Source organism: Dermacentor variabilis, chromosome 3 (genome assembly GCF_050947875.1).
Source record: "Dermacentor variabilis isolate Ectoservices chromosome 3, ASM5094787v1, whole genome shotgun sequence".
In the NCBI taxonomy this organism is placed as follows: Eukaryota; Metazoa; Arthropoda; class Arachnida; order Ixodida; family Ixodidae; genus Dermacentor; species Dermacentor variabilis.
This window is the reverse complement of record NC_134570.1, coordinates 35,246,770-35,265,026: the sequence shown is the minus strand read 5'-3', so window position 1 is coordinate 35,265,026 and position 18,257 is coordinate 35,246,770. Positions and strand designations below refer to the sequence as shown.

Below are 18,257 nucleotides of genomic sequence, written 5' to 3'. Positions count from 1 at the left end.
TCAGCTAAAAGTTCATATACGTATGCGCACGATGCCAATGAAGTTGTCAACGACAATTCAGAGAATCTGCTTCTGATAACCTACCGTAAACAACACAGCGGTGCGCCTGCTGGGGCATTTACTCTCGTGGATGCAACAGCCGCCCCTGCTTCTCTCCGTCTACGCACTTTCCACAACAGCAGCTTTATTTTACGGCCTGTTAAGGACAGCGAGTATTGTGTGTTTAAGCGCTACTGTCCTAAAGCTCCAGCGAGCAGAAAGTAAAAAATAAAGAAAGAAAAACACGGCGGCTTAGTGTTGCGCAGTGCACTACACTGTTCCATGCGTAAGTTCCCAATTCCAGTGTTCGCTCACAGGCCAGCTCGGCGGAGTCAAATATTACGAAACGGTTCTTAGGTCTCTTAAGTACACTCGCTGAAAAGAAAGCGCGGCGGAAGTCTTCGACCGAACATGCACAGGTTTTTGCAACACTTAAGCACGTGCCGGGCACAGAAGAAAAAAGAAAACAGCACGGCCTACGGATGCTGCAGCGACGTTTCGGATCAGCGTACACTTTCGCTGGAGCAAGCGGAACGCGACGCCACGGACATCGGACACGCCGGCGCGCGCGTACAAAACGGCGGCGAGCGAGAAAGAAGCCCGGGCGTCTCGACCGTATACAGCTGGCAGGCAAGGTAGCCGGCCGCTCGCCGACAGAGTGGGACGACAGGGTCACCCCGTGACCGCGGACGCTGAGGCCGGCGTGTCTGCGCTCCCCGCGCGAGTGTAAGTAACGCGCGCGAGCACGAGCCACCGCACGCGCGCGTTCACACGCGTGTGTGCGTTCGCGTGTATGTGCGTGCGTGCATGAGTGCGCGCGATTTCGGTGCCGCGCCGAGCACGACCGGCCGCCGAAACCCATTAACCCCGAAAAGGCGAACGAGTCGACCCGCCCCGGCACGAACTGCGCGCGTTGGGCTCGCTTTGCCGCGTTGCTCCCTTAATAACGATTGATTTAAACGGTATTAAGAGTGTCTGTAGACTTCGAAGAAATTATGTTACCTCTACCTATAGGCTTGTCATTTCGGTCACGTGTAGTGTGGTCATACATTCTAAGTGTACAGGGTTTCCGTCTGTTTCACCTGGTCTAGTTGCCGATGGACTTCCAAACAGCGTGTTTGTAGAAAGTCGGCCGGCAGTAATTGACTGAAAGTGTGAAATCGTAGATCAAGTGGCTGTCTACGGATTTTCTGTGTGGGCTATACAGTGAAAGCTCTTTAGCTTTTACATAAACTGTAAAAAAAAATCGTCTTATAAGTGCTGCACTCGCTAGGTTGACGGAAAAGCTCGATGGGATGCGTTATATTTGCCGAATACACGCTAACAGTAGTGTTAAGCCAGTTGCCACAGATACAGCAAACAAAGCACTACGATGCTGTGGCACTTGAAGGGCGCTTAAGAGGAACCGTGCGACGAAAATTAACAACCATCTCTGAACAGAGAACGTGCTCGCACGGCGTCGCGAAATCGATTCCTATGACGATTAACAGGGGTTTAGGGTCGCAAGTGACAGAAAATGGCAATAGGAGAGGGAGGCAGGTTAACCTGAATAGTGATGGGGAATTGGAAAGTTAAAGAGGGCAGTTAGACGAACCGAAATGGAGCAAGGCTGTCAAGACTTGCTCCATTTACTCCATTTGCTCCACGCAAGACTACTGCGTGGACGTCTCTAGAAGATATTAAACACAGTGCAAGAGGGAGGGTACCACATTAGTTTAGGCAACTTGTTCTTACTGGAAGGCGCACCGAAATCCGGATACTCGGGCGTTCCTGCATTCAGGGTTGACATTTGGATTTATTGGTACGGACCCATTTTAGAAATTAAGGTATAGCGCCATAGAAAAGCACGAGTAAAGAAGAAGCAACAAGGCGCGTTTCTGCATTCCACCCTCATCTGAATGTGGCCGTCGCAGGTAGTCGAACGCGTGGCGTCGCCCTCCTCAACAGAAGCCCGTATCAACTGAGCGCCTGCCACTTAGCACCTGTGCGATATGCGGATTAACCAGCGCGCCCTGAGATAGTTCTTGGCGGGCGACGGTTGCAGTTGCCTGCAACGTTCCAATGCTCAACCATGGAGACGATGGTCGGGTACAGGCGTTAATCGCTGCTAATTGTTGAAGGCGCCCATTTACTGAGCTCAGGAATTGGGCAGCCTGAGAATGTCCTCTTATTGGTGACGTGTTTCAGCTTCTCGCATAGCCGATCGTTCGCGCTGACTATGCGTCGTGTCAACGGTAGCACGCCCGTCTCTTTGCTTCCTCTTGCACGGAAACAAATGGGCGTTTTTAGTTCTACGACATAAACGTCGAGCTCTTGCTATTCGGTGAAAAAAAAAGAAAAAGAGCGCGGCTTCCTGTCACTTTCAAGATCAGCAGGACTTCTTGTTATAAACTGGCGTATTCTCCCACGATACCGGTTCCGATTTAGAGGCAGATGCTATACAGCGGGGACCCCCTTCGCCTGCGCACTTTTTCCTCTTTCCTTGTTCACACTCTTTCCCTGTTCTCCTTTCCTCCGTATTACGCCACACCGCCGGAAGCGCAGGGGTCAGGTTGCGCAGCAGCTATCGCTCGACGGTGTGTCTCCCTCAAAGTCGTACGTTACATGGCTGCGGCTGCGGCCGTCACTTGGTGCGCGCTGGCACGTGACCATGCCAGGCCCACCCGAGACAGTTCGCATGTAGCCCATGCTTGTAAAAGCGCGTGGCAACTTTCACGCTGTAATGTTAGGTGACGCGAACGATAGCGAAACCGTCGCTGTGCGACTACGCGCACGATTAAGATAAAGGAGGTCGCGGGGAGACGGAGACTTTAGGTGAACAATAATGGCTGATCAAGAGAATCGTCAACACGGAGTCTAATTGTCTTCGCAGGAGACTTGACGAACACGTATGCCTCTTTGTCAAAACGTTGACTCAAGGCTCGGGCCACTGTTGATAACTTACACGTACAACAGTTATTTATTACATGTAACGGTCAAAGAAGCCTTGCGTAACACTAGCTTAAGAACTTAAGATTAAGAGGGTGTTATAAGGAAGAGAGAACAAGTAATTTGGGTAAATTCGGAAAGGTCGACTGCCGGTTGAACTCCTCTAGCGTGCTATACTTTCTGGATCAAATTCAGGGTTTTTACATGCCCATACCACGATCTGACCGTGACGCACAACGTAGTGGTGGATTCCGGAGTAATTTTGACCACCTGGGTTTCTTTAACGTTCACCTAAATTTAACCGCACGTGTGTTTTTGCATTTGGCCCCAATCGAAATGCGGCAGCCGTACGGCCGGGATCGAACCCGCAACCTCGAGCGCAGCAGCGCAACGGCTAGCCACTAAGCTGCCGCGGCGGGTGTGCTATACTTGCTACGGAGTGACGTGCAGGAAATGATCGGTATATGAGGGGCAATTATGAGGGCACTTCTAGGGCAGCGCTCACGATAACCCTATCCATTCATCACCTTTTCTGCAACGGAATTTCCATGCACAGGCATTTCAAAATTCTGTCCCCATTGTACTATAGAACACAGTCACCGTGGTTGAGAAACCAAACCTGCAACCTACTGTGTATGCGTACAACCTCAAAAATCGCTGAGTTGTTCGGCGACGCGTCATCCTTGATAGCGAAATGACTGCGTGCAGATTGAGCTGCACGAATGAAAAACAAGACACCGAAACTGCATAAGAATGCGCCAGGCGTATATGTGTGAGATACCGCATTTGAATGGGAGCAACTTGCTCTTATCTTCACACCGTTCAAAGAAGCGCACGTAATTCGTTATTGATGTGTTGGCAAGTAACATAGCAAGCCAAGTGAATTAGTTCATAGACAGGTAAATCGGTCGTAGCTTGAGTACAAGACACTCTTCCAAATCGCTGTCGTTTCAAACAACTCAGGTGACTCTGCGTTACAACGCTGTATATGTAGGTAGGCGCTTCCTAAACTGGATTCAGGAGTCGTCAATATACGCGTGCCCCATAACGACCACAACAAGTTTATTTTCGACATCTCGGCAAGAGACCCACATTATATATATATATATATATATATATATATATATATATATATATATATATATATATATATATATATATATATATATATATATATATATATATATATATATATATTAATTCGGAAATATAAACGAGAGAACTTCGCCACAAAAAGAAAGGTTCCACATGTGTTAGTCAGCCGTCACTATTGGTGTTCAAGTATGAGGTTTCTCTGTTAGATTCGGGTTGAGCGCACGCTATGTCTTCTTGTACTAATCATAGCTATACCCGCTTCACGTGTCACCGTTGTGCAAATGACTTCAACTACTCAATATAAGGTTCTGTAGGGTAGGGGCATGCTTTTACGCCAATTCTTGCTGATGAAGTTTGTTTGCAAATCACGTGATACCCACCATTTACATATGTATATATATATATTTTTAGATTTTCACTAAACTTCCAGTTGCCAATTCAGCGCCGTGTTTGCCTTCTCGCTTCGTCCTTGTCCTCTGCGCTGCCGCTAATCATGCCCCAACTCGCCGCTCTTCTGGGCATCCTCTTTAAACTGTGCCGCGCTTCGAAGCATTTTCAAAGCGAACAGTGACCTCCTCTGTTCTGTTGCTATAACGGTGATGCAAAGCCGAGAAAGTCAGCACGCATTAGAAGTCCCGTGCTTTGCACTTTTCTGTAGCTTCTAAGCCCCTCTACGTGAGTGCCGGTATCCTGCGATGACCACGATCTTGTTAAATCGCCGCGAGCGAAATGCCGTTTCGATCGGACAGTTAGCTTCTTGATGACCTGCATCGGCTTGCGCAGAATATCGCGGTGATCGCACCTCGCTGCTTCTTCCTCTGGCCATTTCCTTGTTTTGTAGGACCGCATGCTGGCAATCGTGCCCGCGGGCAATGTTTTCTCCTTGAGGAGTCGTTCTGTACTTGCGTTAGTCCTTTCTTACGCGGTTGTTTCACGCCAGTGCAGGGCGTCGTTGCTTTGAGGGCGGGGACACTCCACAGTCTGCGTGGCGTTGTGAGCACCCAAATGGTGGTCACGTGAAAGATACCAAATTAGTTATCACATCTATTTTGCGAGCAGCAGGACATACAAAAGCATTGAACGTCTTCTTGGAAAAAGCATGCCTGATAGTCAGCTACATCATCGACAGAAAATCTACTGAAGGCAACAAAAAGACAACAGCAAGATATTACAGGTAGAAAAATTATAAATAACGAAGACATTTCACGATTGCTTTTTGTGTTGTTGTTGTTGTCGTTGGCTGCGATTTCGGTACAGTGGTCTCTTCAGTAGTCATATCTTCCATACCGTTGCAGTCAGAAGAAAAATAACACAATATGACTAGACGATTTCTATCACGGTTTCTGTAAAGATTGTGCGATGAAATCACTACTTTTGTGATGATTATTTCATACTTTGAAGTTGTTTCCCGTGTGGTTACCACAGGGTTTAAATACATGCTGCTGCATTCACCGTAACACCCGCTACAGAGAGAGACGTGGCATCGAGAACTCTGTACGGCAGAATGCCGCGTCATGCATGCACATTTTCTCGCGAGCGGCGTCACACGCGCACACACCCACGTGACGCAACCTGAGCGTGTTTCTCTTACCTGTTCCATCACCACACTTCGCACTTCTTCCGAGTGTTCATGGCGCTGTTCTTTCTGCACTTGAACTCCCTGGTGAACTCGTCGGAGTTGGACACCGGCCCCGTGACCCTGATGGAAGACATAGGCGTCCCGACAGTGACCGACAGTTCGTCTATTATTATTTTTTCGCGCACTTTCTGCAACCTATTTTCCATACCACGAATTTGTACAAGTTCTAGTGGCAATACAAGCCGTCTTTTGAATTCGATGCTTCGGTTTCTTGTGTGGTTCCCTTCTTTTGTGCCATAATTTGTTTGCAGATTGAGTTTGGTTGAAGTATTGTATAACACATATAAAGAGTAAATTGATCAAAATATGTGAATCGAAAGAAACCAACAACGAGCTAGAAGAAATCATGATGTCTGAACCTTCGTTCTTTTAAGTTGTACTAATCCAATTTTCTATACAAGGTACCCATACCACCAGTTTCTGTTAGCATGAAAGAAAATGATCATGTTAGCGTGAAAGAAAAAGAAAATCATGAGGCCTGCGGTATGTTATAAATAATAAAATAAGAGAGAAAGACTGGACCTATAATGAAATGGATGTGTCAACGCTGGCTGTTCTCTCTTCTTTTTGTGTTCATAGGCCCCGTCATGCCCCATAATTACGTTCTTGTGTTCTATTCCTTCTTCCTAAAATCGCTAGGATTCATGCCGTGGTACGGTAGGAAAATAAAAAAAGGAAGAACAAAAGATGGGAAGGCGGGATCAAAAGCTTCCGAATTACGTCTGCTGTAAGAAACCTGAATTAGCGTTACTCGTCCTAAAATAAAATTTTCGGTACTCTGTAGTTTTCATGCGCTACATCAGCTGCAACATTTCCAGGGACTTGACAGTGATCTACTGGAAAAGCGTATTATACGATGCGCTTCGCTCGCTGTTATATTTCTTGAGTACAAGAGCTGTACTTTGTAACGGTTCCTTCTGTATTCCATTGTTCTTCGCCTTTTTCATTGGCTCACACGAAACCGTGCCTCGTCTACCACAGGAGTTCGTCACTCGGCAAAGTGAATGATAAAAGAAATGTACAGAATTAATGGAAGAAAAATGTGCAAAATACTGCCACAGGTGCCAAAATTACATTTCAGGCACAACGTAAGCAATGTAAACGTAAAGCATAACTCGAGCCATCATTTAAATAGGTCGTTCTCTGCTTCACTCTGATACCCATGCACACCACTTGAAATTTGTGTGTCATCTGCAATTTTCGCAGAGCGATGCAAAGGTTTCAGTTATTAATCACTGCACGTTGAGGAATTAATTATTTTTTTCTTCGCGCTTCTATATTCTTCTTTAAATTCAGTTTTCTAATTCTCCTGGGTCGTAAGTTTTTTGCCGCAAGTTGTACTGTGCAAAGGTGCCGACGTATAGAAACGGTTTATTATTCTCGTCATTTTCTCCTAAAATCATGTGCGCCTGCGTATGTATGTGTGTGTTTATATTTAACGCGGATAGGGCCCGATTAGACCAGTCTTAGGTCTTTAGAATGGCACGCGGAAAAAGCAGCGAATGCCTCGTTTACCTGAACCTCGCCGGCGAGTGGGGGTCACTGAGGATCTGCAAGTGGATGGCCTCTGGCGTTTCGGTGGAGCACCACACCTGGGCGAAGCCGACGTAGAACAGCTGCTTGTGCGTCAGGTTCACGCCGGGCAGAGGGGGCTCGTTGGGGTGCCTGTCCAGCCATTCCTCAAACGCCTGCATTGCGAGACACATTTGTAGCGCGGGATGTACCGAACTGTGCGCGATGATTGATGTGAGAGTGTTTCACCGCACTCACTCAAATAGTTAAAATCCAAAGCTTAAGTTTTGTCAGAATAAATGAGCCGACGAGACTGGTACTTTAGTCCGTAACTGAAACTTTTTCGGAATACTGCCGGCATTTCTCGTGCAATTGTGATTTACTGCAGCTCTTGGATCGCACGTGATTTGCTTACGGCTTAGATTCACTAAAATACCTTCATTTAGTGTCATTATATACTAAACAGCTACGGAAGCTACAGGTGGAAAGCCCTAGCTATTTAGCCCAAAATCACGTTTTCTCCACACGTCAAAACTAAAGGGCTCATCAAGCGGATAATGTGGCAAGCGGCGTAAGTGCGCCGAGTGTCATTTAAGAGACATCGCAGTGCTAGCTTTAAATATTGTTCTGGGTTCCATCCATTGGTGGTGTCCGTCGCACGCAAAAAAAAAAAAAAAATCTCAAACATCGACCGCTAAAAGTGCATTGAAAACTGCGCTAAGGTGGGGCTGCGGTGACACAAGAGCAGACTAGCGCTAAGATGCCAGCCGCATCAGCGCCGTTCTACAAGAAATGATCTGGCGCCAGCTCAGCCCTTATCTAAAACTGCTGACTAAGTTTGCGAAGCCAGTTTTCAGTAACCTATTCGCACCGCATCAAATGCTGATTACCGCCATCAGCGCGCACCAAGTTGTGCATTTTATCACAAGAAACTTACATGAAACGCCGCTTTGAGACCTCCGTTGTCCGCGATGTTTTCGCCCAGTGTTTGCTTTCCGTTGAGCTGAAAAAGAACAAGAATCAGAATGCTCATTTTGCACACATTTCATCGCTAGATGAGTACCTTATGTCCACACTGGACTGCAGAAGACAAGACATCGCAGCTTAATTGTAATTTACGCTTGCGCGACTAGGGTCTGCTAATACAATGGTAGCGCAGCCGCCGTGAAGGAAAAGGAAAGGAAAAAAAGTACACAAGGAAACCAAGTGAGAATGTCAGATGGCTTACGTTTTCGTTGTTGGCAGTGTAATTTGAATACTGGTCAATGAAGCACTGAGCCCTCGATTGGAAGCTCTGAATGGTTGAGTTCTTCCACCACTGGTTAAGGTTGCCGGACTTGTCGTATTCTCGTCCTGCGTCGGTTTGTAGAAAGACTCTTATCACACACGCATGAACGCCTCTTCGTTCACAATTGCAATTCAATAAAGGAACAATGCGCTTCGCGCTAAGCACTATCAGTAAGAATCTACTATGCTTTGGTGATTCAAAACAAGTGGTGATGAGAAGGTATGTCGAAGAGAATAGAACGTTTTCAACGACGTCAGTTTTTCTTTTATTTTACGTGACCGTACATGGAATGCTAAAAAATTAAATTATGGGTTCCATGTACTAAAACCACTTTCTGATTATGAGGCACGTGGTAGTGGGAGACTGCGGAAGTTTGGACCACCTGGGGTTTTTTTTAACCTGCACCTAAATCTAAGTACAGGGGCGTTTTCACATTTCGCCCCCATCGGAATGCGGCCGCCGTGGCCGGGATTCGATCCCGTGATCTCGTGCTCAGCAGCCAAACATCATAGCCTCTAAGCAACCACGGCGAGTCATAGAATGCTGCTTCGAGCATATCTTGCTCCCTTATCGGGTTGTAATTACTCTGCTAGCAAACCACAAGAACAATGACAGCAGAACGACAAGGGTAATGTTCTCATCTTCCAACAAAGAATTACTCAAGCTTAATATGCTTATGCAGCATAAGATGACCTGTGCATCCCGAACGTATGCAAATGGGGAAACAGTTTTCGAAAGCCGACTCTTCAGGTAGCCAAACCTCCAATTTTGTCACAGTAAATAAAGTAATTCAAACGTCAAGTTTTATTTGCGCCCTTTGCCGCACATGTTCTATGTGACGTAGTTCTACTTGTGCGTTTTGCACCACATGGCATGCGCCTATCTCGAATGGTCATCGTTGGAAGTAAAGACCCCTGTTGCTCCCGTTTTGTGCTTATTGCCTCTTTTTTTTTTCCTGCTATGATTTGCTGACATGGATTGCCGACTTTCACATACCCTAAGGCACACATGATTTTAAAATATAAAAGGGCATTCATAAATTCTTATCTATATAATTTCGCTGCCAGCTAAATGCCCCTGCAATGTAAACACTAGCGAATCAACCTCAATCGCCTTCTGTCGCATATTTAAGCACTATTTCACAACAAATTATTGTCTACAGGGCGGACGTATTGCCTACCTTGATCATCGAAGGCGTGAGTCAGCTCGTGTCCCATGACCACTCCCATGGCTCCGAAATTGAGAGACCTGGAAACATTGAACAAATCCAATTTAAGGCATACTTACGGTAATCACCATTAGTTAAGCGCAGAACGGACGGTGGTCAGCTGAAAATTTCCTGGTAATTGCGTACATTTAAAATGACGACTGACTGTGGTCTGGCTGGCTTATCGTTAAGGAGGAACTCTTGAAGAAAGTTCCAATCCTGGCATGGCAGAATGTGGCCTTATTGATTCAGCACCGAATACAAGCTGAACGTCATTCGTGTTTCCTGCTTATATATAAAGCCTTCCGCTTTCATAGTGCTTTCATATTTTCATATTCGACTGGGCTAATCTAACCAGAGATATAGAATGTGGTTCACTAACTAGCTCGTGCAAAGGGCGTCATCGCGTTCTCAACTTTTGATCTCGAGAGCGTGTGGTTGCTTACTTTGGATAGTTGGGATCGTAGAACGGCGCCTGCAGGATCCCAGCCGGGAAAACTGAAAAAAAAAAAAAAACGGCGAGCATTATGCAAACATTGATGATGCTCTAAGAGATAATCAGTCAATTTTCCAAGAACTGTTATACAAAAACTGCTCTCTATAACCTCTTACTGAAGTCAGAAACCATGCAAATTCCGAAATTTTGGTTGGTGTTTATGAGAATCTAAGCAACCTGTGGTGGTGCTTTTTTTTTTTGCAACTTCATTTTTCTATAACGTCTCTTCATATCCCTGACACTTCAAAAGTAATAGCCAGCTAGCCAATAGGTTTTGAGGACTATTCCGTCATATACTTGAAGGACCTCGATTTGTGATAAGGCCGAGCATCTGAATTCATGTAAATGCAGAATAACTGGGTATCACTGGGTTCTGGGTATCAGTGTAGGACGCTCAAATCTTTAAAAGTGAATCCCTTATAGTACACGGTGTGTATGCCGATTCAGATTTCACCACGCATACAAATTCTGGCGGAGCCAAAGAACACTCGATGATTCAAACAAGATCTAGCAATGAAAGAAAACTCTTGAGTGCTGCGTTTCGATGCGACAGAATTGTCAAATGTCAGATGTCAAATTTTCGTCTCCTTGTGAACTAGCAGTTTAGCACTTTTAGATAGCGCACACCGAAGCTGGTATATAGATACCCGATGGCATTAAGTGACGCCCATGCTACTACGGCGTAGATTAGCTGCAGAAAGCGAAGCACATATTTGAAACGTATGTAGTGCAGCAAAAGAGAGATAGAAATGATGCATAGAAAGGCAGGGAGGTTAACCAGAGGTAGTTCCGGTTAGCTACCCTGCACGGGGGATAGGGTTAAGGGGTATAAAAAAAGAAAGAGTGGAAGAGAGAGAGAGAGAGAGAGATTTTATTCAGACTCTTGACTGGTTAACATCCCTGCCTTCCTATATTCCCTCTCTCTCTCTCTCTCTCTCTCTCTCTCTCTCTCTCTCTCTCTCTCTCTCTCTCTCTCTTTGACCAAAAGCATTAAGTTCTGATAGCGGACGACTGTCCAATTGGTCCAACACACTGCACATCACTACTCTCCCGGCACTACGTCGCGGCCAGACACAGATGATGTGTGCGAGCGTCTCATCGCTGGCACAAACGCGCACTACTCAGAGTTGTGTTCCCCTAATTCTTTGTGTGCGTTACCCATGCACGACGATTATCTCTATCTCGTAAAGTTACAATAAGTGATAAGCAGGCATTTGTGGGCCATAACACGCTGACCTTATCTATGAATGTGCACGTAAACTAGATATTTAAAGCATCCGGTGTACATCTTGCACTCACACATCACTTTAGCTCCACGGGACTATGGTCCACGTCTCCGCTGCCGCGCCATCAGTGTCAGTGCTCGGTTTCGTGTCATTGTATAACGAGTGGTGGTCGTTGCTCTTGACAAAATTATTTTATTTTTTCTAATGTCATTATTGGTTGATGGCTTGGCAGTTTATTTGTGGCATCGTTGGCGACAAACATGGTCAGTATCACTATTCTCGTAAGATGACTAAGTATTTTTCAACCGAGGGACAAGCAAGATGAGCGACATAGAAACCCGAGGTCTCGCATGTGTACGTATACCGACCGATCTGGTTCTTGGTCGGCGTGTAGTAGGCGTTCACGATGGTTGGCGTCATCTCCCATTCAGTCTTGTTGCTTGGCCGGTACAGACGCTGCATGTTCTTTTTGAGCAGGAACTGGCTCACCCGGATGTTGTTTTCGAAGTATTCGTTCTCTACAAACTCCAGCTGTCGTGACAGAGAAGGAAGAGAACAAGAAAGCACGCTGTAAGTTTACAACACCACAATACTGGGATCATTGTCGAGGAAGGCTTCTAAAAGCACTAAACACTAAAACTTAGTTTAGCTGCTTTATACTGTCATACGTTCAGAACATCGTATACGCTTTGTGCACAATCGCACTATCGAAGCTTAGTCCGACCTATAATTAGTATGACAGAAATATTAGTGTCTGTCGTAAGGCGCATGATTTACGTTTTCGCGTCAAAGGTAATTGTAACAAAACCTGTATCTCTTTATCTGTCTCTCTCGCCTTTTTTTTTTTTGTAGTATGCACACTGGTTGCACATTACTACGGTGATAAAGGAAGCTGAGGCACCTTATACGCTCCTCCAGCCCCCTGCGAGACAGCACTTCCTTCCAAGACTTAAATTCACAATTATTGTGAAATCAAGCCTTGTCTTCGATGTTGAAATGCAGATGCATATGTGCTAAGCCGCTCCCGAGTCCTAACCATGGCGCAGATACGCATAGTGCAACGATACGTAATCCATAGCATGCGAAATTCTGTTCATGCATATGCCACTCCACGGGACGACGGCATAAACACATGTTGAGCTACCAGCAGAGTGCGTATGTATATATACGGTGTCCCAGACGCTGCGCTACTAGCGAGCCTTACTGACGCTGTATTGTTTCCTGTTGATTTTTCTTTGTCTCCACAAATCACGTGCCGCGGGGAGTTATAATGCTCAGGAGCATTTAATTTTCCGCTTGTCAGTTTTGCTCGACTTCAAACTCACGGCTCAGGGGCGAAGTTGGGTGAAGTTAGCGATAACGCTAGGTGATGACGGCCGAAAATAAGCCCATGGAAACTTTGGTTGCGAGCAGCAAAAACGTGTTCGATGAACCCGAGAATTTTTTTTTATATATCCCATGTTCCCTCAACGACAGCGGTGGATCGCTGTGCATCAGTGACAGTCAAGACTTACATAACTATCGTGACCTTCCTGGCTGTTTCAGCAATGCGGCTATTGTATAATGCCGTCTCAACTCAACTGGATTTGGTGGCCTTCTCGCCCGAGACAGCAGTCTCTTTCTTGTTATTATTTGGTCATCATCCCCATTGTTAACGGGAAGTGTGCCAGGATTTCCGAAATGAAAGGACTAGTTCTAGTCGGTTAAGTAAACGAAGAAAGACAAACGCTAGTCACAACAAACAGAAAGAACTAAAGATAATTGGCAGGAAAAAAAGAGACAGCTGAGGAAACTGAGTAACAGGATTACGAGGGGGCCGATTACGCAAGAAGAAAAATTAGGCAGAACACCCGTATAAGCGAAGCAGCGACACGGGTCAGCAGTTTAAGCAGAAATGAAACAGAGAGAATTGAACCAACTGGAAAAAGCGTAAAACAATGCAACTGAGATTTTCATTGTGTTGGGGCCTCTACTGCTTACGCTGGAGCCTAAGTACGCAGAGTATTGTGGAGTTCAGGCTAACGATAAGTTAGCGTTTTCACAGAGTGGTTTACTTCAGAAAAAAAAAGGGGGGGGGGGTATACAACGCTGAAAGATGCCGCAGTGTTCCCCCTATATATTACAATCTCGCTCCCATTTGATATCTTTCTGCACGAGCGGACAAACACGCAAGGAAGAGTTTGGCAAAAAAGGACAACACCCTGTTAGAACTCCTCATTATGCCTTGTTTCGTTTGCCGGATGCGGCGGCTTTCGACGCGAACATCAATTACGCATGTCAGCTGCCTCGACGGAATATCAGACGCCGAATTAACTGCATCCGTTCGAAGCACCAATGTTTATTTTCTACATAGAGGGCGTCGCACGGGGCGCATCGAGAGACCCTGGCTTTCGCCTTCCGTGGCAGTATTTTCTGTTACGCGTCGGTCGATCCGATTTAGCGTGCAGAAGATATGCCTCTTTTCACCCCGCTGAATATTGATAGACAGGAATGAAGACCCGCCTGACAATATTTTTACCTCCGCGCTGGCGTGCCAGCCTAGGACGTCAAGGGAATTGGAAATGAAGGAGAGAAAGAAAGAAAAAAAGCCCCGAGCAGAAGACCAAAGGAAAGGGTTGCCGGTGTTTGCATACCGGAAGTACAGAAGAAAGAAAGCTTTCGCCGCGTAGAGCGGTGATGGAATGAACGACCTCCGGAACGACCGCTCACGCGGTCGGAGGTGAGTGCGCGGGGTGTGGATGAAAGCTGCAAATTTTGCTGTTGCATTGCGAGAGTCCCCCCCCCCCCTTTCCTATATCCCCCTCCCCCTGCCTTCCTGGCCTTACGCGGTATCGTTTTTCCATGCGCCCCGTCGGCCACGGCACACTCACTATCACCGACACATCGCGGACGCCTTTCATCTCAGCCGACCGCTTACTTTTCGCTAGTGGCAGGCGTTTCTCGCCATTCGCGCCTACCGTGTCTCATCACTGCATTTCCGTGCAGTGTCGCGCAATCTAGCAAAACTTGCGGTGGCGAATGTTGGCACCCTTGGACTTATTGAAGGATACAGCGTGTGCTGTGAATGATAAGAAACTGCGCAGTAAAACGACATGTAGTGAGTTACATTCAAAGGTTCCGTTCAATGAAGAGACAGTTGGTTCAAAGACAACGACGACACATCCGCGAGTACAACCACGACGCCGAGAGCACGACGATGTGACAGCGATGACAGCATGACGACGCTAGTGACACGAAGTCAAGGATGTCAACAACTACACGGTGACGAGAAGGTCGACAACAACGTCGGTCACGTGCAGAAGGGCTTTACGGAACCAAGAGCCTCGTAGTGGAGGATGCTAATAATATTTTGAAGGCCAACGCGGCAGAAATGAAGACGCCGCAAAGATGCAGCAAAGGGTCGAGCAGGAAGATTAAGACGGTTTGGACATGTAGTGATATAAGTATATATATATATATATATATATATATATATATATATATATATATATATATATATATATATATATATATATATATATATATATATATTGAAGAACTCTGACAATAAGGAAGATTCAACAGAGAAGCTGCAGAGGCGGTAAAGGACTCTATGGCTCTACGAGAGGAAGTTCAGTCAAAATAGGGATTCAATAAAAAAAAAAAAGAACTGGTTGCAGATGAGCAGGCCAGGATTCCTAAACGCAGCTATACCAGAAGATTTCTTTTTTATTCGGTTGGTTTGTATTTTCTATTCAGTGATGCCAGTTTCCTAAAGGCTGGCGCCAGGTGTGACGTTACGTGACAAGCCCGTGGTTGCATTCGTGGTATAGATCTTGAATCACAGCGAAGCTTTACGAAATCGCTCTCCATCTTTCGTCCTGAAATTTCGCAGAACCTACAGTCCGGTGTCATTTTGAACAGCAGACAGCGCAGCGACTAGCCGATGAATGCGTCACGCGTTAGGCTGTGCATTGACGTGTAGACTATACCGTAATACGGTTGACAATGGCTGTGATTTTCACTGTTCTGAAAATACTGGCGCGTCGTGGAACGGCATCCTTGGCTGCAATCTCTTTTCTCTCTTTTTTCGCGCTGCCGTGCTGGTCACAGCTGCTGCCTTTCTTGTGCTTGTTTTTGTTGTTGTTTTTTATTGGGAACGCGGGAATGATGAAGTTGCAGAATAACCACGTAAGCTTCTGAAGCCGCGCTCTGTGCCGAATTAGGCCTTGCTGGTGGAGAGCTGCCTCCGCAGTGTTACAGACCCCGCCTAAGTGGTGGCCAGACAGAGAGATAGTGCAAGGGATAAACAGTAAGGAGTTCAACTAGACGAACTTCTGGTACGACACCCTGATGCAACAAAATGATCGTGATGCGGCCACCTAATGTGTGGTTTGTTGCATCCTGGGCATGCGAAACAAAACAAAAAAAAAAAAAGCCGCTGTACGTGTCTCCGCTGCTGTGTTAAGGCTGCGTACTCGGCCTTATGTGAACCCGCCGGCACTTTGGGAAAATGAAAGCGGAGACATCTTTAAAGAGGAGCTGAAATCGAGGGACGAGGCAAAAGCGGGAGACGGGGAACAACTGAGCGCTTACTAGACTACAGCTGCAAAATCCGACTGTTTTCCCAGTAAACGGCGAGCCGTACTCGGCGCATGCGTGTGTACTCTCTCTCTTCTTCGCCTAGACCCACATTTTAAGTGCCTTTCTAAAGATGAGCGAAAACAAACTCGTCCAGTTCTCGATTATTGTTGAAAACAAAGACGATGGCGTCTCCTGGAACGATTTCGGAACGCCGTCGTTGCTACGAAACAACGCGAAACGTGACAACTAAGCGGTTACCGTAACTCGCCGCGGAGTGGTCTTCATAATCTCTCGTCAAAGACAAAAATCCTTCTCAAAGCGCGCGAAAACTTAGGCTTCTCTATTCTACTGGCGTTCCTGCTTTTCAATTTTCATGCAACGAGAGTGTACTTACGCCTTTGTATTTTTCGTCCAGCTTTTTCGGATCGGTGATGAAATCTGGAAAGCCAATCATATCAGTGATGGCATCCGCCTGCAAGCAAAGAAACGAAACATGAAACTCGCAGTATATAGATCTCACTTTGAGCTTCCGAATTCAGATTAGCCAACTGTTTCTAAATAGTGTAGCAAAAACAATTAATTAACGAGTGAACGAACTAATAAACGCCAGCGCAAGAAACGACAAAGAGAGAGAACTGGTCCATTTTTTATGTTATGTTATTGAAGAAGATTGCGTAGAAACGCTGTTCAATTAATAAATAACAATAACTAGATGACGCCCAACTAAGGCACCAAACTATCAGCAATGCTTGTGACCAATAATTTTTTTTCCAGCTGCACATACGCTACACGACAAAACATAAACGCCCTGTTTGTGGTGTCGATAAATATTTTTTTTTGCCTATAGGTTTCCTAACCAAGGTATGGCGCACCACAATAAAAAAACACACATATACGAAACACAACGTTAGTTTTCAACAAAATTTTATTTTATTGTAACATGACCTGGTGCAAGCGAAACCTCGTCTCTGTTTCTCATTAGTGCGGCACTGTAGCCTGGCTACGCACCACCAAGACGCCCAAACACCCGCTCTGCTGAGCTAAATTTCAAGTCTAGATTCGTCGGACGCCAAAACTGAAAGCAACACTTGAATGCAAAAGTGAAATTAATGAACATTAGTGGCTTTTGAACCTAATCAGTCATTCTAGATATGGTAAGCATTTATGCTGACTGTTGTGGTGCAATGTATGACTTGTTATGGCCCTTGTATACCCCGAGGACACGTCGCGACATTGGTCAATGATATTTTTCGGAATCAACACAAAAAAACTCTGCAAGCTTAACTTCAGTCAAGGCCTGACGTAAACCTTCAATGGACGCCGTTATCAGCCTCAAACCTCGAGCCATATTTCTAATTTCATCATTCGGTTCCCCTTCTAACCTTACAAACCTGCCCCTCCTCAATATGCAGTGATGTGATAGATTGGAGGACCACGTTTGCGGTATTCACCTTCTCTTTAGCGAGCTCCCTGGTCTCTTTGTCCATCCATTTGAGCATGGGTAGGTTGTTCTTGAATGCATCTTTCACCTCTTTGATCATGTTCTGAGCCTGTGCAAACGAAGAAGGAGAAGGGGCGTAGACACTGTAGTGAGTCTGTATGGAGAAAAAAAATAAAGACTATCCCACACAATAATTTAAGAAGAGCTCTTAGTTGCGTACTATTTGCAACACTCTGCAGGGCTGACACCTTGAGTCAAGGATTAGTAAACATCAAACCATCTGGAAGCATTCACTTGTGATGTGCCCCGCTCTCTTAGCAACTGAAATTTATCAAAACGCGCATTACTTTTTACAACAACCGCGTGGAGTTCGCAACAACAATACAGAGCTAGTTCACACATATCGTGGTAACAGTGATAACGGACCTGTAACTTTGTAGAATTAACCAATTTGTTCCGGGAACAAGAGTCATCCACTGCACCAGCGGAATGTCGGCTACCTGGCATATTCTGAAATGATATTCAGAAGATACAATTTTCTCACACCACACTCGTTCCGTAGAGCACACACTTGTGGCCTTGCATGAGACGTGCTCGTAATGTTCTCTCCTAGTACTCACAGGGCTAATTAGTACGCGTACACTAACCACTGAATGTGTGCTGTCACATTCAAAGTAATCACGACAAAGATGGCAATGAGACTGAATATTCTGCATGTGTTGAACTATTACAAGAGCTAAAAGAAGATGGACCTCAACCCTGGTAGTTATCAGCACAAGCATGCTGAATTCGCGTCAGGAGTCTCGTATACAAACATGTTTTC

The 18,257-nt window shown here is 45.8% G+C and overlaps 2 protein-coding genes across 9 annotated transcripts in view; one reads left to right on the top strand and one right to left on the bottom strand.

Moving 5' to 3' along the window:
- Positions 1-18,257, top strand: part of LOC142575404 (immunoglobulin domain-containing protein oig-4-like) — a 417,771-nt gene that overhangs the window by 108,914 nt on the left and 290,600 nt on the right. The gene's annotated exons all lie outside the window — the stretch shown is intronic.
- Positions 1-18,257, bottom strand: part of Nep3 (M13 family metallopeptidase neprilysin 3) — a 152,323-nt gene that overhangs the window by 6,415 nt on the left and 127,651 nt on the right. For 7 of the 8 annotated variants that reach the window (XM_075684749.1, XM_075684751.1, XM_075684744.1 and 4 more), the window contains 10 exons: positions 17,861-17,944; positions 17,445-17,543; positions 16,388-16,465; positions 11,799-11,961; positions 10,155-10,206; positions 9,682-9,749; positions 8,442-8,566; positions 8,151-8,216; positions 7,217-7,389; positions 5,654-5,761 (listed from right to left, as the gene is read on the bottom strand). In XM_075684749.1, the coding sequence (XP_075540864.1) occupies positions 5,662-5,761; positions 7,217-7,389; positions 8,151-8,216; positions 8,442-8,566; positions 9,682-9,749; positions 10,155-10,206; positions 11,799-11,961; positions 16,388-16,465; positions 17,445-17,543; positions 17,861-17,944 (1,008 nt within the window). In that variant the 3' untranslated portion in view covers positions 5,654-5,661. The remainder of the gene's footprint in view (positions 1-5,653; positions 5,762-7,216; positions 7,390-8,150; positions 8,217-8,441; positions 8,567-9,681; positions 9,750-10,154; positions 10,207-11,798; positions 11,962-16,387; positions 16,466-17,444; positions 17,544-17,860; positions 17,945-18,257) is intronic. The other variant, XM_075684745.1, reaches the window with a different exon arrangement.